The sequence below is a fragment of the Macaca thibetana genome, chromosome 3, assembly GCF_024542745.1.
Source record: "Macaca thibetana thibetana isolate TM-01 chromosome 3, ASM2454274v1, whole genome shotgun sequence".
Taxonomy (NCBI): Eukaryota; Metazoa; Chordata; class Mammalia; order Primates; family Cercopithecidae; genus Macaca; species Macaca thibetana.
In genome coordinates, this window is record NC_065580.1 from 120,494,415 (window position 1) to 120,517,161 (window position 22,747).

The 22,747-nt window shown below is 43.4% G+C and overlaps 1 protein-coding gene across 19 annotated transcripts in view; it reads left to right on the top strand.

The window, feature by feature from the left end:
* Positions 1-3,328: 3,328 nt before the first annotated feature.
* Positions 3,329-22,747, top strand: part of IKZF1 (IKAROS family zinc finger 1) — a 101,993-nt gene continuing 82,574 nt past the window's right edge. For 8 of the 19 annotated variants that reach the window (XM_050785586.1, XM_050785594.1, XM_050785587.1 and 5 more), the window contains exons 1-2: positions 3,826-4,173; positions 18,348-18,401. In XM_050785586.1, coding sequence (XP_050641543.1) covers positions 18,362-18,401 — 40 coding nt within the window. In that variant the 5' untranslated portion in view covers positions 3,826-4,173; positions 18,348-18,361. The other 11 variants (XM_050785581.1, XM_050785589.1, XM_050785588.1 and 8 more) reach the window with 5 other exon arrangements.

Here is a 22,747-nt window from a genome sequence, read left to right on the forward strand (position 1 = left end):
GATGAAACTAAATGAGTTCTCTTAGGTTAACATTATACAAAGATACAAATTAATATATAAATAAGATAAAATTTTATTTTTAGCAAAAAAAAAAACTTTTGCTGTTATTTAAAAATATTCTTGATGTTTTCCAACCATCAGGGGAAACATGTACTTTTCATTGCTGTTAACAGATTTTTTTATTGAAGAAAAATACAATTATGATAACAACTTCCATACATTATTTCATTTTATTTTACATAATTCTATCAAGACCATTGTGAAGTAGATATGCTCTGCAGATGAGAAACTGAAGCTCAGACTTTAAACAACTTGCCAAACACAGTTAGTAAGAAACAAAAGTATTAACCATATCATATCACCTCAATCATCCTTTTACTTTCCTTTGAAAGTAAAAAAACTCACTCTCTTTTGAAAATCCCATCCAGGTTCTACCTGGACAAAAGTGTCTAGCTGCCTCTTTTTCTATAGTGAGCTCTGAATAAGTAGCCTCTGATTAATCCTATAGGTGGTCTCTATTCTTTCAATAATACAGCCTCAAAAGAAGAAAAATTGGTGATTTAGCAATTATTGTCTGAATAAATTAAACAGTGTTTTATTTAACACTTTAACATTGTGAAGAGGGCAATATATGAATTAATATATGAACAAAATAAAATGGCTTTAGACATAAAATGAAAAAAAAAAGTTTTACATGTTTCAATTTCTCCCTATATGCTTTCCCATCCATTGTGCACTTTACTGTTGTCCCTAAGGGTTTGAACATTTGATTAATATCACCTCTCTGGTCCCTTTGAGTCTATCCACAGACCCCAGGTTACAATAATGTAAACTTGACTTCCTTCAACTCCACCCACTTGGGGGCAAGGGTAAGGCATGGTAACTTCAGCCTGACTGCTGTTTTGTTTTATTTTTGTTTTGTGATAGGGTCTTGCTCTGTCGCCCAAGCTGGATTGATTGCACTGGTGCCAATCATGGCTCACTGCAGCCTCAAACTTCTGGGCTCAAGGGATCCTCCTGCCTCAGCCTCCTAAGTAGGTTGTTGGGACTGCAGGTGCATACCATGACACCTAATTTTTAAATTTTTAATACAAATGGGGTTCGATTTTTAAAGTTTAAAATTTTTTTATACAAACAGGGTCTTGCTTTGTTGCCCAGGCTGGTCTGGAACTCTTGGCTTGAAGTCATCTTCCCACCTTGGGCTCCAAATGCAGGTGTGAGTCACTGTACCCAGCCAAGGAGCCTGACTCTTCACACAGCACTCCTCATCTCATTGGGACATTGGTTGGGTTAGCAGGGAACAACAGTTCCTACTTGGAGAGTACTCCTCTCTGTCAGGCATGTGGCAAGGTCTTCCACATGTGATCTACTTAACCCACAAACAACCACATCAGGAAGGTCATATTATCACCAATTTACAGATGGGGAAACTCAGGCTTCCAGAGAATAAGGACCTCAGTCAGATTCATAAGCCCTAACTATCTGGGCTCTTAACCCCACGTGCTCCAGCCTCAGTGGGCTACATCTTGGTGAGATGCCTATGTTTTGGTCCACTGGTCCACTCCTGAGGACCAAGGCACAGGTTTAGAGAGACATACCAGGAGCTAAAGGTACTTCTGCATCCAAGAAAAAGAGGTTTCAGTGTCCCCTTTACATTGCTGGCCTCCCTCTGGGCCTTGTACCTTATGTTTATTGCCTCATTTAATCCAGGTAAGGACTCTTTAGGATTCGTGGCATGTATTCTTTTTACAGACAAGGAAGATGACGCTCAGGGGTTTGGATAACCTGCCCAAGGTCACGCAGTGGAGGAGAGGACTAGAAGGTAAATCAATGCACCTTTCACTACCTTCCCCTTCTCCCGGCTGTAGCAGTGAGTTAACTGGCTCAGGCTTGCCCAGCGGAATGCCCTTCAGGACACACTGAGTACTGTAGTAAGAGCTGCATATGCGCCCAGGAAGAATGTGGACAGACACTGTTTGTGATTCACGGGTAGAAGGGCCTCCTCCCAGGGGCAGCAGAGGCAGATCCTGTCTCTGGTGTGCCCCGGTCCCCGACCTGGAGGCCTCCTGGGCCAGGCCAGGACCTTCCCCGGTGGCGATGGTCACCAGCCACGCTCGACTGCCCTGAAGGGACATTTTCTGCTTATTCCCTTGCCCAGCTGTGCCCTCCACCTGGAAGGCCTGTGCCCTCTTCGCCTGCATGTCCTACCCTGAGGAGGCTCCCTTGGTCTTTCATCGCTCTCCCTGTTGATCTTCACGCCTTCCCGAACCACCGCGCCCAAGCAGGGGCACAGCCTCGGCCCTCTTCACAGGGCGCTCCTCCTCACAGGGGTGCCCGAGAATTTTATTCTGTGCCTTCCTGGTGGCTCCTACAAGTCTGGAAGGGCAGGAGGCGCATCTCACTCCTCTGGGTCCCCTCCCCTAGCGCCTGGCGGGAGCCCAGGCTGCATGTGTGGAATTCATGACTTTTTCTCTCCTGCTCAAGCTGAACACACTGCTGGCTCCTGCTCGGGTGGAGCCCGGCTAATCAGAATGAGGGGCTCCCCGTAGGGCGAAGGGGTGCGCTGTCAGAGGTGGCATTCCCGTTTTACGGAGACACACGGTGTCTTACACGCCAGGGAGAGGTCTGAGACGCAAAGAGCCGTCGAGCGGGCTGCGGGATTGCTTCGCTGTCACCTCCGCCTGCAGCCACCCTTCCGCACGCACTTGCGTGTGCACCCAGGCCAACATGGAAGGCGCCATCCTAACTTCTGCCGTGAGCAGGTGGGAGGGAAGAGAGACGAGAGGTATTCCATTGGTTGTCTGGGAAAATGAATTGCACCTTCCCCTCCCTTGCGGAGGATCAACTTTTCCCACCCCCTCGGGTGGGCACTCGCATCCTGGGGCCGGAGCCCGAACCCGGGAGCCAAGGGGCCCCAGTTCCAGGGACGTGAAGCTGAGCGTACAGCGGGCGCTCCCAGACACTGGGGAAAGTGCTTTACGGTGTCCCGAGTCCCTCGAGTCTCGCCAGCTGGGCGAGCGTGCGGGTGCCCCGACCGACTAGCGGCCCGGGGTGCAGGGTGGCGGGCCCAGCGGCGCGCGTCCCCCTCCCTTTCCTGGGGGTCCGCATGTGTCGTCCGCGCCGCCCTCCCCCCCACGAGTTAACGCGCGGGTCCCCCAGCCCGGTGGCCGAGCTGGGCTGCCCGGCCCCCGGGGAAACCGCCGGCGGCCGCATCCCGTGCGGGGCCGCGGCGCGATGCTGCGCTGGAATGAGGAAGCGCGGCGGCAAGGGGAGGGCCCGGGCGCGGTGCGCGCGGGGGTGGCGGCGGCGCGCCGAGCGGGCCCGGCGCGGGCGAGCGGGCTGCAGCCGGCGGCGGCGCCAGCAGGTACGGCCCGCGCCCGCCGCCGCCCGGGCGGCCTTTTGGGGGCTGAGCCGGAGCCCGGCGCTGTTGCAAAGTTTTCGTGCGCGGCTCCGCTGGCCCAGAGTTGCGGCTGAGACCGGCGCCGCGCGAGCCGGGGGACTCGGCGACGCCGGGGGGACGGGACGACGCGCCCTCTCCGTGTCCCGCTCTGCGCCCCTCTGCGTGCCCCGCTCCGTGTACCGGAGCAGCGAGCGGGGAGGCGGCCGAGACTTGCGCGCAGGGCCAAGCCGGCTGCGGGGCAAGTGGAGAGGGGACCGCCAGCGTGGGTCACCCCAAAGTTTACGGGGCGGCAGGGCGCGCGCTCCGGCCACCCGCCGCTCTGGGCGGCAGCAGGTGGCAACGCGAGGGCGCGGCGGGGGCGGCCGACGCGGAGGGGGCCAGGTACGCGGCCCGCGGGCGGCGCTGTGCACGCGGGGCAGCCGGTCGACCGGGAGCGCGAAAGCCGGGTCTGAGCCGGCTGGGGGCGGGGAGTGTGGCGGAGAAATGGGGAACAATGCGAGTGAGCAACTTCAGGAAGTCATTGTGAAAGAAAGCTGGGAAGAGCTCCGCGGCCAAGTTAGCAGGACACTCTAACAAGTGCCTGCGCGGCCCGCGCCCGGGGCGGTGACTGCGGCGACCCCCCTGGGTCCCAGCGCAGCGCAGCCCAGCCTGGGCGGGACGCTCGGCCGCGGCGAGGCGGGCAAGCCCGGTAGGGCAGAGGGAGCCCCGGCTCCGAGGTTGCTCTTCGCACCCGAAGATCAGTCTTGGCCCCAAAGCGCGACGCACAAATCCACGTGAGTGTTTTCAAATTGAATTTCAATAGGAAAACTTGGGGTAACCGGTGAATTTAAAAAAAAAAAAAAAGTAAAGAAAGGCGGTAAGATTGGTAATCCCTGGTGTCGCTCCGGTCCGCCTCTCCTTTCTGAGGACAGTGAGAGCATTGACTTCTGTCAAGCGTCTGCCGCTCTGCACTGTGCCAGCAGGTGCAGGACCAGGCCGGCATGGGACACTTCTGAGCAGCCCCACTGTCACCAGGAGAGGAGTTTTAGCTCCCAGCCATGTTGAAATTTATATAGACCTACATATACCCACAGAAGTCAGCCTTTATAAAGTCGTGTGTAAAGAGTTTTCCTTGTATTTGAGCCGAGAGCTTTCTTTTAATACTATAAATATGATGAGATCGAGTCAGAACTTGATTTCTACAAGAGAGGAATTATCCCGGCTTCGAAAAGTTAGTCCTTTTGCTGACCGCAGGTTTGGCGCTCAAGTCACCAAACCTTCTCAGGAAAACCCTTAGTAATATTAAGGCATCAGGTTACTTGCGGTTATGTTTGAAATGTATTTTAAATATTTGTCAAGCATCGCTGCTGATGCCTAAGCAACCTCGTGAAGGCTTGTTTTTCCTACTAATTTGGAGGCACAGAGTATGGCATCTAATGACCGAAACCCGTAGCGATTCCATAGGGTCTGACCAGGCACAGTTTTCAAATGCAGCTTCCCTCTCTCTAGGGACTGCAGCCCACCCAGACTGAATTTCAATGCGGCGCGCTCTGCTTAGGTTACCCACTCACAATTTCCCACTGCACCGCAGGCAGTATATTTCAGCTTTGAGATACCTTGTTTTAAACTTCGAGACAAAATGGTGTTGAGGAAATGTCTCCTTACTAGTCCCATCAACTTCTGTTAAAAGAGGAAAATTTATGGAAGTTGAAAATACTGCGTATGATGTTTAAACTTTCATAGAAATTCAAATGATTTTAAGGCCAGGTTCAGTTTGGTTATGAGCTGAGTGGGGGGAGAAACCCACATAAAAATGTCCTGGGTCCTCTTGAGTTTATTTCTTTGTTTGAAGATGTTTGTTCAATGAGGTTTATTGTACTCATCTTTTATGTGGAGTTCTAAAAAGTAACAATTTTGTATTATTTATATTAGAATGTGTCAATTTCTGTGACAAATCAGATCAAATTGGGCTGCGGCTTAAAATGTACACGAGGCAAATATTCATGACAAGAAGATTCACCTTCTTACGCTGGCGTCTTGTAAAACGCAGAACACGTTAAAGAAATACTGTGTACACATACAAATAATGATGTCACATTAAAAATACTACATTATTCTTGCTTGATAGAATGTATCTGATTTCAAATTTCACCATGAACATATCTCATACCTTTTTTACATGAAAAAAAATTGTGCTTCTGAGTCTCACGGTCAATCAGAGCTGATGACCAGAACATTTTATTGAACTCAATGGTCATGTTTTCTTCCCCTTTTGTTTCATGGTGAGAGTTGAAGGAAGGAGTTTAGAAACTCTCCAGTACTTGTTTAATTCATCAGTGTTCTAATTAGAGTGCTACCTCTTGGAAAACTACGCACTCCCCTACTGCAGAAACATCATAGCAATAATCACCCACCCTCAGGGTCTCCAGGAGACCACAAGGGCTGCAGATAAAAGTGTGGATGTGTTAGGTTTGACCCTTTTGAAGAGTTTTACACAGACTCCTAAAGAGAAGATCAGCTGTGGCCGTTTGTAGCCATATCCTTTGTCGAAAAACTAAGATTGTAGTGAATATATTGATTGGCTAAGAGGTCTAAAGCCCTGTTGTACTGCAGACCACTGTCTTCCTTGTTTGACTAGAGACTTAGAGTTTGAGAACAGTGGTTCTTTGGTTTGGATACATTTTTTGTTCTTGATTTGGATGTATGTGTTTCATGTGTGGTTAATGTAGCATATTTTCAATATAAATGTCAAAAATTTTGAAATAGGAAAGAACTCTCTATATTAATATATGTATACACGCACTTCAAGATTATGCCTATCTTAACAGATACATGAAATAAAGAAATACCATGTACATATATACACACACAGAGCATGCACACAGAGTGGAGTGAGAGGCGTGGGGCAGCGTGGAAGAGTTTTAACATCAAACAGACCTGAAATGAGTATTAAAGGCCCCCTTTATTTTTAAACTTTTACTAAAACAAGATGGATTTCCCTATGTTATATAATGGTGAATTTTAGACACAAATAACGTTTTTTGAGTGTTGCATAATTGTACGTATTAATGTAATGTAACTGCAGTTAACTAAGAATTCATCAAGGATAGCACTGTTTTGTGGCATTTTTTTCCTCTTCTATTGGAATTGTGAAATAATTTCACTATGAAAGAAGTGTTGGTTCTTGTCATATTCTAAGGGAGATTGATGTAAGTGGCTCCACTCCAGCTTACAGAAGGTAAACCACGACCTTTTTGTGTTCTCTGAAAACGCTTGTCTTCCGATGCCTCTGTTTCTGAGACTGACAAGCACTCTGGGGTACTGTGACGCCTGCTTCTAGCAGCAGAGTTGCTGCAGCTCCTGTCCTGGCTGTGAACATTGTTCTCTGTCTGGTGTCTTTGCGTTCATAATTACAGAGACTTCTGCTCTATTCCATTTCATATTTGTGCTGAATAATCATTCCATTTTATGGGAGAAAATACAAGATGTAAACAAGTGACCCATCCTTTGAAGCTTACAAGCAGAGAAACATAAATCTATTTCACATCTTAAAAACAGATCAGTTTTATTTTGCTCAAAAAGGGCACATGTACATTTTTGATCTAGGTCTTAGAAACAGAGTTTCAGAGGATCAGCATTATACACACTGTCTCTCCCTCTCTCTCTCTCATATACACACACACACACACTCTCTTAAAATTCAGATGAGGAACAAGATAGGAATGAGGTTTTGTTAGGGACGTAGAACACCTAAAACCAAAGGATATCGACAGTAACAAAACTATGTTTACTGTGGTGCTGACTGAACACTCATGCTGGTATCTTCGTGTGGACCGTGGCTTTCTTGTATTTCTTTGCAGTTTAATAAATGACTTCATACCTCAGGTTACCTTTCCACATCTCCTGGAATATATGGTTATGTCCTTAAAGTGTCAGTGTCATCACTTTAGTAGCTTTAGTTTGAGTTTTTAAATGTTTGGTGATATTCCAACAAATATTTTTAAGACATTATGAAACCGTATGAAGTGCTGCATATTACAAGTGAGATACAACAGCAAACAGAAGAAGGTTTGCAGAAGGTTTTTAAGAGGCGAAGTTCGGGCCTGCCCATTTTGGTGTCTTCTTGGTGGTTACTCCTGAGAAGGGCCTGGAGGAAAAGCAACTGAGGCCTAATCTACAGGCAACTGCCAAATTGTTTCAGTTGATGTTTTTTCCCTCTCATGTTTGACTATGATAAATAGGTAGATGCCAGAGGAGTCTTCAGCCAACCACCTGTTAATAAACTGTTAAAAATCGTGCAAACCCTAGGTCACAGGTGTGGGGGCCATTTGTGCTGCCTGTTAACAGGCCTGGCCCTAGTTCTTTTCTCGCATGGCCATTTCTGCCTTAGGGGAACTCACAATTCCTGTTGACTAAAAGAGCACCCTTTTCCACCACAAGCCTGACAAATCAGACGTCCACATAATTTCTGAACTCATTTTGGTTACAACAGGAAGCACAGGCTCCCTTCCTGTCTGTGTTTTCCTAAGAGAAAACGGTCTTCCCTCCTTTTTTGCATATTTGGCAAGTGGTTCCACCTTTCTCTGCACCCTGGTGGAGTGTGAACGCAGCAGTGGAACCTTCTGGAGGAGGAAGAGGACACAGAGGCCCTGTAGCCAGGCACCAAGATCCTTCCCAGGTGGCTGAGTCTGAGGGAAACTCCGAGCACCCCTGGGTCCTCAAAGTCTGGATTTGTGTGGAAAAGGCAGCTCTCACTTGGCCTTGGTGAGGCCTCGGTTGGTTGGTGAGTGCCACATAGTTTCTTTGTGTACTTGCATGGATTGGAATAGCCAGTGTGTTCTTCCCTCTTCCCTGCTGGTGTTTCCACAGTGGGTGGCCTGAACCCAGAGCAGCTCCCCATATCCCTATGCAGGCCACCTGTCTCGGGTGATGGAGAGCATCATTATGCTCCGTCTGCGCGCTCTGCTTTCGGATGGCCCCATGCTCCACCTCCTGATAGCTCGTGGCGCGGGGCCACGGCTTAACGAATGGCTGAAAATGGGTCCTAATTAGTGGAAAAGTGCTTTCTTCATATTTTCTCACTCAAGTGTGCAGTGATTCATTTTTCTTATGCAATCATCTCGCTGCTAAAGTAAATCTGACTGTCTTCCCGCCATTTCACACCAAAAGTTAACTCTAACGGATAGGAGGTTAGGTTCGTTGAGAGCAATGCAGTAAGAAGAGGGGACCCAATGTGGGCTTGTCTGTCTGGTCTTCCTCTCTTCCTTTTTTCTTCCCTTCTCTTCTCTGTGTTTCCCTTCCCTCCACTTGCCTTTCCTTTCCTGTCCTTCCCTTCCCTCCCCTCCCCTCTTTCTTTCTATAATTGGTGGGGGTTTTGCACAGACTGTCGAAACACTGAGAACTGCATGAAGTGTTTTTGAATGGGCTTACACATATTGAAGTAGATTTTTATACTCCAACTTTGAGATCACACACTAAAATCTATACCTTTACAGGATTTTCTGTTAGTTTGAAACTATTTGAAAATGAACAATGTGGTTTAGATTAAAATCCTGTTCTGAAGCTAGGAGTTCCACTATGAATATTGATTTATCAGTGTTTGATAAATTTTTGTTGTTATACCAGATTTTCACTGGCAAACCTAGAACAAATGAAATTCCACATAAGATACTTCCCTAGACCTAACGGGAAAAATGTTTAATTTCGAGTCTTTAGGAGAAATGAGAATGAGGAATTGACCTTTTGTAAGCTTACTTCTGAGGCACTCTGAAGTGTGTTCCAGTGCTTTTAATGGAAACTAGAGAGAGCCAGCAAACCCCTAGTGCGAGCCCCACTTTTAACCTGAGAAAGTGACCTTTTCCTCCTCCTTTGTGCTGAGTTTTGCGTAGGGCACAAAATTAAACTGATATTCAAAGAGATTCACTGCAAAAACGTATTGATACATTGTGTATTCCATTTCATTAAATTAAAAACATACTGCTAATTGTCTCAGGTTGTTAAACATAAGGCAATTAATTATCATTTTAAAAATTGGTAGGAAGTTGTGAGTACTTTTGCAGTATGTTTTCCCGCTTTAGTATGAGGTTGTATATATTTGCTTGAACTTAAAGAATTTTCACTTTAACATTAGACAATGCTTTGTTAAAGAAATGAAATTTTCTAAAAAGGAACATGTAAAGTGAAACATTAAAAATAAATAATTTCAGCTTACTTAAGAGCTGCAGAAAAATCTGACTGCAGTGTTTAAAATGAATTTTCCCACATTTTGCTCTCTTATGGACAGGAGCATTTTCTGTCAGGTTATAAATAAAGATATGCCCATTTTTGTAGCCCCACAAATGAGGAAGTTGTAAGCTCTCTGAGGTTTTACTGATGAGCCCCCTCCCCCTGGGTTTGCATGAAGAGATCATAGGCCACAAGTAAAGGACTACAAAATGGGATCTAAACTATCCTGGTGGGGCCTGATTCCCACGTTTCACGTGGACCTTACAATGTGATGAATGGTTTTGGTATGAGGGTCTTAAGAATGCTTCCAGATTTGAGTTACAGGACAGCCAGCGCTGAGCTCCCTATTGCAGAACAAAATAGGAATCTAGAACTTTCTTGCTAACAGGATCCAGCTAAAACACCAACTTAGATTCTCAAATGATGTTCTTTTCTGTCATTATTTGATTGTTGTCAGTAGCAGTTATTGTTACCAAGTCATTGATGTATTTATTCTTCCCTTTGCCCTTCTGAGACACAACTCATTTTGACTTCAGTGGAACCCCTCAAAGGTGGGGTGATGAGCAAGGTGAATTTCCAGAGTAAAGCTACTAAGAGACCAAACTACCTGATCTTTGAATCAAATTCTATGTACTGTGGGCATAGTTCAACATAGATTAATTTCTTATAGTTGTTATGAAAAAAATTTCATCTCGATGATAGCTGATAATTTTGTGGGTGTCTTAAACAAAATGGAGGTCAGAATTCAGTCCCTTGGGGAAAATTTCCAGTTGGTCTGGAAACCAAGTGGCCTACCCAAGTTTGAAGACAGCAATCAGGATGTTTGCACCTTTGCATCCTCTCTGGAGCAAAGACTAAATACCCATTATTGTATGTAGGTCAAGCCAAAGCAGCCTTTTATATTGCAAGGAATAAGAGGTAAATAGATATATGTGCAGCAATGAATCCCCTAATGTGTTTACTCTAGAACGCATGTTCTCTCTGTATATATAGGTAGATTTTGTAGATCTTGTCTTACCACCTGCTGATGGTAGATACTATATCTAAATAAGATGAGGAAAATTTATAGTACCTAGGAATGTGTCCTCAGTGGGCAAATCAATCAATCATGACTTCAAGTTATTTTTAATAAATATACACATATGGGTTCATAAACAGTGGGATGTTCCTGTGAAGATCTAAATCATTTTACTTCTTTGAGACTAAATAAAATATAGCTCTTGCCAAATAAACTCACACAAGCACTTATTTTAATAGAAGTCAAATGGCTTTGCAGAAATTTCAACTTTACAGGTGCATTGTTTGAAATGTTATGAGTATGCAAGTGGATTTCTCTATTATGTACAGTGTTAAGTTTCAGTCTTAAAATGTCCACCTGAAATGATTTACTTGTACGTTAAGATAATTTCACTGCTAAGAAGGCAAGATAAAACATTCTTTGTGACACCATGTGCCCTTGCTGAGGGAAAAACTTACTGTTATAACTTTGTGTTTATCTCTCTTAAAAAAAAAATGAAGAAAAAAAACTTTGAAAATAATCGGACACAACTCTTCCTGGGCTCCTCTGTCTCTTTATCTTATTATAATAAATTACAAAAAAAAAAAAAAAGTGACCTGAGGCATATCTGTGCAGACCCTTCTTTTGGAGGCAGTTTCTGTGTTTTTTAAAGCTGTAGGTTCTATTTTCATTGCACTTCATATTGTTGCACAGCTCCTGGCCATGCATGAAGGTCTTCTGAAATCAGTAGGAGGGCAGAAGAAAATGATTCTAAATTTAACTTACGTGATGAAGTGTAAAACGCCATTTATATTTGAGGAAGCTACCTAGGAAGTGGCTGATGTCAATGGCCCAAATCAGAAGAGGGCCTGTAAAAGCCTCTGTCAATTTTGACTATGTATGCTTATCCCATGGCTGCTCAATAAACAGCAGTAGTAGTTGGAGAGCGGATGGTACAGTAATATAGACAGGAAGCCTCTCCTCTCTGTGTGAACCGTGCACCCCATGAGAGGGTAGAGACAATACAATATGCCTGTAACGTCAGGACAGTCAGTCATAGCCCGCTTGAACTCCAGCTCTGGGCTTCTTGCAGCAACAAACGTGAACACAAAGGACTGTCTCCAATTCCATTTTCTCTATTTTTAAAACAACTTTTTGAATACAGTATCTGCCATCTTTTCTTATACCTCACTTTGAAACAGGTAGCTCCGCTGTGGCATTTAAAATGTTCTGTTTCTTTTCCCTCTGTATCAAATACCTCTTTCCTAAGAAAACATTCAAACAGCATAGTTTTTAACTGTGTTTTGAAAGGTTTCCTTAGTTCCCTTTGACCCTTCCTCTTTTGCATATCAGTTCCTGGCCATAAAAATAAAAAATGCTAGGACAGAATTGCACATCTGAGCTGATTTGCCCTCAAAAAGTTTCACAGTGGAACAAACCGCAGGAGGAGTTTTCTGTGGCTCAGTTAAATGTCGGGGGAGGGTGGTGTGAAAGCCAAATTGGATTCCTGCTTTCCTGTTTAAATCTTGTTTTTCATTGTTATTTGCACCAGCAATACTCTGTGGAATAATCATGAAAATGTGTAGATTGGCAGCTAATTTTTGAAAAATGAAAAGAATCAGAAATGAAATAAGAGTGCTGAGAAGTTTTTATGTTCTCTCAACCTGTTTTGTCAAATTGTTACGAAAACCTATAAGGTCTCTTTGACTAGATACAAAGACTTTGCATATTGCCTTAGCTTTCTCTTGAAGCATTTCCTTTTTTAAAATACAGTGTAATTCACAGTGATATGATAGATTTGCAAAAGTAAAATCTACTAGTCTGAAGATGAAAGGACTTGTCTCTTAGCAGGAATAATGGGTTTTATTAAAGAGGTCTGTGACCTAAGGCATTTTAAATAAATTACAGGCTTGGTCCATGCCCTCCCGCCCCCGCCATGTATCTACTTCCTTCAATATAAGCATCATTGAGTATTTAAGGAAATAACCCCAAATGTAACTCTAGTGTAGCTTCACTTGTCAGGGAAGAAAAAGTAAATAGCATACATTTGGCCAAATAACCAGAAGTTTACTGTAGAAGTTTTATGATGAAATTTGCCTTCATTGCAGAGTATTACAAAGATCATATTTAGTTTCTGGCAATATATAAGTAGCATCCATCCTCATCTGTCATGCATTTGGAGTGCACAACCCCTGCACCAGGCTGCAACATTCTGATGGGCAAGAGTGCTAGAGAGAAAGAGGCATCACCATCAGACTGCATGGGTTCAAGTCTCAGCTCTGTTGTTGATTAACTGTGTGACCTGGGGAAAGCTATTTCTCTTAGCCTTGATTCTCTCTTCTATAAAATGGAGATAATAATGAAGATGCCTTGGGTTTAATTGGGAGAGTTCAAGACACATTTACATATGTAGCAAGTAGGTGTTGAATTCTAGCTCTACATTGGACAGTATGCAGGGTGCTCAAATGAACAAATGGACAAGACAGACATCACCCATGGTCTTTATGAGACTTAACCATTTGCCTCTTCGATGCTAGAAACTTAGTAGGTTGCTTAGACAAAGCCAGTGAGTACCAGTATCCTTTTCTTTGCAACCTTTTCCTAGCACAAAGTATTCAATACATGTTATGAAATATCTCTGGACAAAGAATCCCCCATAGAGTACCAATGAAGAGGGAAGGCATTTGCTTAAAAACGAACCAACAGAAAGACACTGTAAGGCAGTTGTTTAAGTCTCAGGGAACTATAATTGTTTTTCTTTTTCTTTTTCTTTTTTTTTTTTTTTTTTTTTTTTTTTTTTTTTTTTTTTTTTTTTTTTTTGTCTCCCTCTGTCACCCAGGCTGGAGTGCAGTGGTGCGATCTCGGCTCACTGCAAGCTCCGCCTCCCGGGTTCACACCGTTCTTCTGCCTCAGCCTCCCGAGTAGCAGGGACTACAGGTGCCTACCACCACGCCCGGCTAATTTTTTGTATTTTTAGTAGAGACGGAGTTTCACCGTGTTAGCCAGGATGGTCTTGATCTCTTGATCTCGTGATCCACCTGCCTCGGCCTCCAAAAGTGCTGGGATTACTGGCGTAAGCCACCACGCCCGGCCAACTGCAATTTTTTTTAAAGCTTGTAGAAGTACTGTGTGCTACCAACAGATAGGCTAATTTTGAGTGACCCTCAGTACTTTGTACAGTTAATTTGGCATGCTGTGTACTTAGTGGCTTTTTAATAGCTGTAAATTTGGGCTGCTAGAAAAGTGGTAAAGTTGTGATTCTTGACAGGCATCTATCTGCATTTTAATTTTGACTTCATTTGTCTAGACTCAGCTTGTCAGAATTATGGGAGAGACTCCTTGTGTCAGGGCAAGCACTGTGAAGAGAGGTATTCACTGTCAGAAAAGAGAGGGGAGCTGGAGGCAGCTCAGAGGCCTGAGACCCGCCTCCACAGGGGCCCCAGCAGGCTCAACGCGGCTCTGGTCAGACTCTCCTCTGGGGTGCTGCAGTTAGAATGAGTTCACTTCCTAGCCAGGCTTGCCAAGGCTCCTCACCTGGAAGCAGCAACTGCCCAGGGCTGTTGGATGTTTCTCCCCAGGGAACAGCCAGGTCCCAGTCCTGCCTCAGTGTGGAAGGAGGAAAGGCAGGGTCCAGGAAGCTGTTTCAGGACAGGCCCAAGGTCCCCCAGGGACGCCTTGCAGGGTCCGCGGAGGCTGTAAGTCAGCACTGCCCACACAGCCTGGAAGAGGCCCCTGTGCTGTCGACTTGCCCGGCTCCTAGTCCGGCTTCTGCTCCTCCTTTGTAAAGTTATGGATATGCTAATAGTTTATAACTGAAACTAGGAAAGTAAGTCCTATTTGACACTGTTTGGTCAGAAAGAGGGAGAGAAAGGAGAAGGGCGGAGAGAGACTGAGAGAGAAACAGTCTCTCTCAGACAAAGGGAGGCAGAGGGAGGGAGGGAGAGACAGAAAAAGAGATGGGAGGTAGGTGTGGGAGGAGGGAGAGATGGAGAAGGCAGAGGAAAGACAGACAGAGATTTAGACCTTCCAAGTCAGTGAGCAGTCCAGAGTGGGAGCGGAGGGTGCCTGATGGCTTGTGACTGCAGACTCCACTCTCCGCTCCTAGAGGCACAGCCATGGACAGCTTCTGTCACGTTGGCCCTGCACTTAATCTCTGCATCTATTTCCCCTTATGCAAGATTCAGAACTGCGTGCTCCAAAAAAACAATAAAAACATTCATGTTCGTAAGAATTGCACAGGTAAAAGGTAGTTTGCTGATATTGTTGTATTTTCTACTATCGATTCTTTTAGCTCTTGCCTGAAATTGTTTGGGTTTCCCAGGCAAAGTAGAAAACTGCAGTACGTTTCTGTGAAATAATTATTCCTTCTGGCATCTCCCTTTACGGACCTACTGATCTTGATTTTTCATTTAGGCGAAAGTTTGTGAAAACATGCCATTAGCTTGCTTTTGTGATTAACTCCTTTTACTGAATGTAAGCTCCTTTTAAGCTGAAGCCGTATCAAGCTTAAATTCCCTGTTTTACTTGGCGCTCTGTGTTTCTTCCATGTGGGAGAAGAGGGACTCAGTAAGTGCTTTGTAAAATACACAGCCAAAGTGATGCACGTGCTAACAAAGGAGTGTGACAGGACGTAAGTGCCCTTCTAGACACTTCAGGCTCCCTTTTGTAAGCTGTCTTGGAAGAGGCCACGTTTCCTTTCCCTCAAACAGTTTCTCATTGTTTGATTATTCTTTTAGCCTTTCTCTGGAAGCAAAGCCACTTTTACGAGAAAGTCACTGCTTTTCATCTCAAGAGATGCAAGTTTGGAGTTTGGGGAAGTTTTCAGGAGCCCGTCAAGTCATCCTTTATGATGTCAGACGAGTCAGGCCACGGAATTCACAGGGCTCAGTGCAGACTGAAAACTCGAGGCTTCTTGTTCAGAAATTATTAAAAATTTTGGTGAACATCACACCAAGCAAAGAGATCCCCTAAGCACCAGCCCCCAAGCAACTGCACTCATAAGCCCATGAAGCCCCCTGCCGTCAGAAACAGTGTGGTTGAAATCGTGTATGAACTTGGAAGTGAGGTGGATTGCAAAACGCAGGTCTCCATGCTGGGGCAGGAAGTGGTGACAGGGCATTGAGTGGAAATGTCCAGCAGGCCCACGTGCGAAAATGCAGAGCTCTCTGCCTCTTGCAGACTTGGCTGCTAACCATAGACTCTCTCCAGGAAGGTGCTCGCTGTGGTGTGATCTGCTGCCCACCCCCAGCTCCCTCCAGGAGACTGGTGCGGGGACTGTTTGCAAATGACCGCAAAAGTAAGAAGGTTCCCACAGAGCCGAGCTTGATTTGGGTACCAGCCGAGGACAGTTTGTCAGGATTCTGGCTTGAAACTGTTCTCACATCTCACCCCCTGAAAGGACGAATGTGTCTGGAGGACTTAGCGTCGATCACCTCTGTCTCCATGCAGCAAACTCAGAGGCTCACCCCACATTCCACTGGAAGGGTGTTTGCAGTGGTGCTTGGGTGGAAGAGCCTTGGCTGTACCTTAGGAAACATCTTTTTATAAAAAATTGAAAGTAACTTGAGTATGCAACAATAGGGCATTGGTTATATAAATCAGTTGAGTAGTGTGTAGCCAGCCAGTAAAATGATGGTGGTGGTGTATATTTGTTAAATAAAAAGATATGTGTAGTATTAAATTAAAGAATATTTTAAAACAGTATATTTGTAATCTGTTTAATGTCCTCTTTTTGTAAAAAGCACAGAAATAAATATACAGAAAAAAAAATAGTAGTCCTAAGTGGTAGAAATTATGAGCATTTTCTTGCCTTTAAAAAAAGTTGTAAAAGATTGTATCATTTATGTAGCAAAAAGTTTAAAGTCATCATTCTAAAAATTTCGTGTTGGTATAGTTGCTGTGACAAGATTTAACTTCTGTATGCTTCACCAACCAAACCAGAGGTATTTAAGACCTGGTGTGTGATAGGCCACACTAAAATACTATACACATCTTCAGAAAGCTAAAAAACTAACTTCTAACATCCTGTATTAGTGTGGCACAGCTATTACAAAGATTTTTGTCATTTGAGTCTGTCTTGTTTCTTTATCATTGTTTTGACAGTTTCAGAAGAATCATGGCTTTTCCCCTTTTTTACAGTAAAGGCATCTGAGACTCTTGACGTATTGCTTTTTGGAAATGCTTGTGCTGGTCACATGCTTGCATCTGGGCTAGTGTGTCTGGCTTCCGTGTGCTGGTGGATGCTTACTCTGGTTTCTGAAATACTTTTTCTGTACAGTGGCCAGTGGCTGCACTCCTAAGCCACACACCCACCTTGAAAATTCATGCCACTTTTAGAAATAGATAAAAATCCCTCCCATCCAGAAAAAGTGACTATCATGTATATCCTCATCATGACTAATACTGATATTCCTGAAATTGAAAATAGATATTCCATATGTACCATAAAAGGTATTAAAGATATATGGAGTGATAGATGTATTATATATAACACTTCTACCCTCACAGTTTTCAGCCTAATTGAGAGGGTAAGGTCCCTGAATCATCCATCAGTTTTCAGATCTCTGCTGAAGCAAGCCGCAGCTTGTGTCCACACAACTGAACCAGAGACAGAGGTGGCCAAAAATAAAAAGGGATACAGGGGGACAACTTGGTTTAGAGTGAACAAATAGACTGTATTTTCTGGTTAGTGAAGGAGCTCTCCTGAAATTCATTTACCGCAGCATAAATGAGCGGATTTCCTTGAGGTCACCTTCTGCTGACCATAGCTTTCTTATCTGTGGAGCTGCCAGCTGTCATCCACTTCGGGGCACCTGAGACTGCTGAGTGGCAGGCCAGGACCCCAAGTGCGAAACACAGCACACCTTTTTGTTTCTACTCCACTGACCCTGGGGTTCTCTCCCTGGTATTTGTGGCTTGTAGTGCACTCTGTGGAACATTCACTGTGGCCATCGAAGGACAGCATCTTCCCAGTTGTTTCTTTCTTTTTTTTTTTTTTTTTTATTTAATTTAAACCAATCTGAGAAGCCAACCATCTGTCAGCAAAACAGGAAGGCTTGGGCTCTCTCCTGGGCTCGTTTTGCTGCCGTCGTGAGCGTCACTTCTCCCCGTGTAAGAGTGCTGGTGAAGGCTGAGGCAAGGGCCCAGAAAGATTGAGGGACAAAGACAGGAGCGCCCGCATTGCCCATCTGCCAGGCTGGAGGTGTATTCATTATTGATGGAGGTAGTGCAGTTGCTGCTCAGATATGCAGCCCTGCCTGGGTAAATGAGACATTCTTCAGCAAATTGCTTCGTTTTTTGATTGCTGATTGTACGCGTGTCACCAAGCTGACTCAAGGTTCATCGATGCATGCTCAGTAAATTAGAAAGAACATAACTATGGATCAGCCAAGAGAATGAATTCTGTGCCTACAATGACCCAGGGCCATTTAATTTTCTGCTTAATTTTGTTGCAGTCAGTTTGCATTTTGGGTTATTATGCAGTAGGAAATTAACAATAAATAACAAATTTGGTCCTCCTGTGCTTGTAATGATATTTTTATAAATCTTTGTAATGCTGTTTTTAAAAGGATCAAGGTCTGTGCCAGTCTGATACTCCGGCAAGTATGTGAGGAGGAAAATGCATTATTCTTGCTAGATAACCTTGTTGTTAAATAGCATAGGGGTTCTTTATCTCTCTCTCTCTCTCTTTCTCATATCTTATTGGTATTTTTGCTTTAAACTAAAATCCCTTCCTCTCTTTCTTAGATAACCTGAGGACAATGGATGCTGATGAGGGTCAAGACATGTCCCAAGTTTCAGGTGAGACCTTATAAGATACCCATGTGGGAAGTTCATGAGAAAAGTTTCCCTGGGGCCAGAAGTCAGAGTGCTTGGTGTGGCCATGGGGGAGGACTAGCGGCTATTCTGCAAAAGAAAAGACCATGATGGAAATTGCCTGAGTGTTTCCTTCACCCATTACAAATTATCTCACTTTGAGAAGCTGAACAGAAAGTCTCCAAGATGAAATTAGTTTTACTATTAAACCTCAGGGAAAAAAATGGGAAGAGTTAAATACATATTTGTACTGTTGGAAGGAAAAATGGCTGATTGGTCTGCCCTAAAACCCAAACACATGCCAGTGATGGTACTTAGAGAGAGAGAGAGAGAGAGAAAGCTTGAAAAACAGAATTGTTGGGCACAGTCGTGACTATTTGTTCATCAAGCATGGACACAACATGGCTCCCCTTTGCCATGTATCTTTTCAAGCTATATTGGACATAACTCTTCTCATCCAGGAGACCCAGGAAGTGGAGAAGTCTGTGTAGGAAAAGCCTAAGGGTAGGTCACAGACTGTGACCATTTGGCAGTAGTGAGGATGGACAGCCAGCCAGTCCAACAAAACCGCACAGTTCCCCAATGCATGGACATAGGAAGACAGCTTTCTGTCTGGCCCTGTATCCAGAGGCGTCAGGCCCAGTAGTGGCTTTCACAGACTTTGGGGTTTTAGGTATTTCACATTTTTGAGCCTCACAGACTCACAACCAGCCCCAGAGGCTGACTTCTGTTTGAGAAAGGTCTCTCAGTGGCACCTTGCTTTGGCTGAGCACCCTTGTGTTTGGAAGTTTCTATGGGATTGCACAAGTCAGTGCTCCTGATGAAGACCAGGACCTGTGTGTGGCTGCTCCCCTGCTTGGTGGCTTCCCTGGAGAAGGTGCAGCAGAGGATCTTCTGAGTTCCATGGAACTGGAGATAGATCTGCCAATCACAGGCTTCCTTCTCCACCACTCCATAGCCGCTCTATTTATGTTTCAGGTTTTGGACTTAAACTCTCCCAGATGCAAAGAACAAACAAAAGGCTAGCTTGTTTTTCCTTTAGAGTTAGGCTTTGTATTTATTACAATATAATTTCCACATTCTTTGTGTACATTTATATCTGAAATACAATTCTCTGTTTGTATATCATTGAATATTTTCACTTAATTTTTAATTTTTTTTAATCGACACAAAATAGTTGTGTACATAGACACAAAATCATTGGGTGCATAGTGATGTTGTGATACATACAATGTATAGTAATCAGATCAGGTAAATCAGCGTATTCATCATCTCAAACATTTATCATTTCTTTGTGTTGGGAACATTCAACATCTTCCTTCTAACTATTTGAAACTATATATTATTGTTGACTACAGTCATCCTGCAATGGTGTAGAACACTAGAACTTATTCCTCCTACCTAGCTGTAATTTTGTTTCCTTTAACAAATCTCTCCCTATCTTCCCCTCCCCCAACCTTTCCAGTCTCTATTAGCCTCTGTCCTGCTTTTCACTTTGATGACAGCAGCATTTGTTAGTTTCCACATGTGAGTGGGAACATGTGGCATTTTAACTTTTAGAATGTGGTATGCAGGCACTTCATGGTACAGTTGGTAAAAGTGAAAATGTGTCCAAAAGCTTGTGATTATCTATGTAAACAAAAATGGTATAAATCCAAATACCAATTTTGCATTGAAGAACTTACCTTAGAGGTACATTCTCACAAGTGCACAGAGCATTTAAACATTTGTTCACTGCAGCATTGTTATCAGTATTTTAAAACTATGGTACATCCATGTACTTCCACATACAGCTCTTAAAAATAAGGAGGATATGAATGAACTAGTTTGAAAAGAAGTTCAAATACATGTGAAAGTGAGAAAAGCATGGTTCTGGATAGCATGCAAAGTATGATCTCGTTCTTTAAAAAGAAAATAAATTACATACACATACACATTTTCTATATGCTTGCCCATAACGTTTAGGAAAATTCTAGAGTGATATTTATTAACCTGGACTTCCTCTTGGAAGATTGATGGTAGAAGGAAGGGGATGAGTTAGGGAAGAGGAGGAGAAGAAGGAAAACTTTGCTTTTCATCTTCTACCTTTTAGCATTATTTGAATTTATTTTCCTTAAGCATATACTTTGTTTCTTAAACAAAAAAGCACAACAGCAAAAAACTAGTTAAATGGGAAAAAAAAGCAGTTTAGCTCTTTATAGCCTCTCGTTTGGCTTCGCCAGCCTCTCACTGCAGCCTAGGAAAGCTGGTCTGGGAAACACTGGTAGATGAGGACTGTGATCCTCACTCATGGAAGAGGATCTCATTCACTGGGTTTGCTGACTGTGACTAGAAGTGATTAGAGTGTCAAGAAACCCAAGCATGTTAAAAATTTCCAGAGGCCAAAAAGATGCTTTCATTGTTCTGCTCTTTTTCTTTTCCTTGTCGCTTTCACTTTGGGTAGCTTCTAAATTGGTATTTTGCATGGTGCATTTAAAGAAAATGAGACCCCTTTGGCCAATGCAGGGGTCTACACTCTGATATTCTAGAGTCAAAGCTGAATGCGGACACCTATGGATTCATCTCTAGAATATTTCTATAAGGAATAGCCACTCAGTATTCTGATCTCATATCTTAGTAACAAAACTAACAAAAGCCTGATTCTCCTCTGGTAGTTTTCTTGTCTTTACCATTATACAAAATAAGTAATTTGTTCTGCACCCTAACCGTTCAAAGGATAGGGTAGCTGGGGGCGGGGACAAGAATGGAGACCTTATTACATAAGACTTCCTGAAAAAGGAAACTCTGTTTTTGTTTGAAATGATTTGGTCTGAAATTTAGTTTGTGTACACTTACCAAAGGGATTCCTATTTCTAAAACACTCATAGTACTTTTGATTTCTGTTAACCTTTGAGCACTCTACATAGTGATGAGAGCACTTAAAGTGTCATGTCACTTTTAGTAAAGAATCAAAGAATATTTTTTCTACTTCTTGGAGTTTGATCTCTGCTTCTCCAGTTAAAACCAGTATTTGTTTTTTTTTTCATTTCTAAAGTTGGAAGAAATAACACTTAGTTATGGCTAAGGATGTACATTTAACCAAATAGGAGTTGACATTCTTGACAAGAAATCTTATCAAGATTATGTTATAGATTATAAGAAATCTTATCAAGAATATGTTCCTAAATCATCCTCTTTTCTCATAAAATATTCATGTATCAGCAATTTCATTGGATTCAACCTAATGTATGTGAAATGCTTGATAAACAGATAAATACTTAACATCTGTCTTTTTTCAAAGCACTGGGTTCTTTGTTCCTTGAGATGTATAAATGTGGGCTATGCCCTGGTTTACAGTGTCTCACAGATGTGTAGTAGTAGACACTCCATAAGCGTTTACTGACTTGAATTCACAGAGTATTGAGAAAATGCTATTGATGGACTTGGAGGAGAGCATATCTAAAGCAAGCTACCCTTTCCGTTAAGGCACATCTCACTAATTCTTTGGGTAAAGCATATTTTTTCTTTCTTTTGTGTTTTTGGCAGTCTTTCCAAAATACGTGTTATACCTATGCATTATTTTTTGGTTTGGTTTCTAAAGAGTCAACCGGTAGGAAAGTAAAGGATATGGGAGTTGAGAGACGTGCATCAGCATCCCATCTCTGCCTCCCACGATGGGACCTGAGACAGTTATTTTTGCCTCCTGGACCACCATAGTATCATCTGTAACAGGAGGGACTTGAGCCAGTTATCTCTAAGGTTCCTCTGGCACCTGTGACCCTAAATATGTATTGGATATTGGCTTAATGCTATTTGTAGTGTGGTTTTTTGGGGATATGGAAACCAGAAGTATACCCTTAGATGTATATAATCTGCTTACATAAAGAAGGTTTGTATATATTGCAGTGTAAATGGGAATATTTTATCAAGTTAAGCATAGTAAATCACATTGATTAAATGCTTTGTATTTACCAAACATTACCTGAAGTGTTTTCTCATTTCAACCTCACAAGGACCCACAGAAGAAAATACAATTATCATTTCCAACCTGCAGGGAGCTGAGACTCATGGAATTTAAGTAACTGACCAGAAGTCCAGTAGGGAGTCAGAGATGGCTCTGGGGTGGGATCCCTACTTGGACCCTATAGTGCAAGCTTCTCCACTACTTGACAGAGTTGGGATTCTATATTTTGAGCTTGTATTTACCTAGAGAATTATGTCCTCTTGGGCAATTATATATACTAAAACCCCATGCATTTGGGAGAGGGGGGATCATAGAACTTTGTGGAGTGAATTATACTCTACTTGAGAAATTATCTGCTTACAGTTTATAAGCTGATTATACCATATCT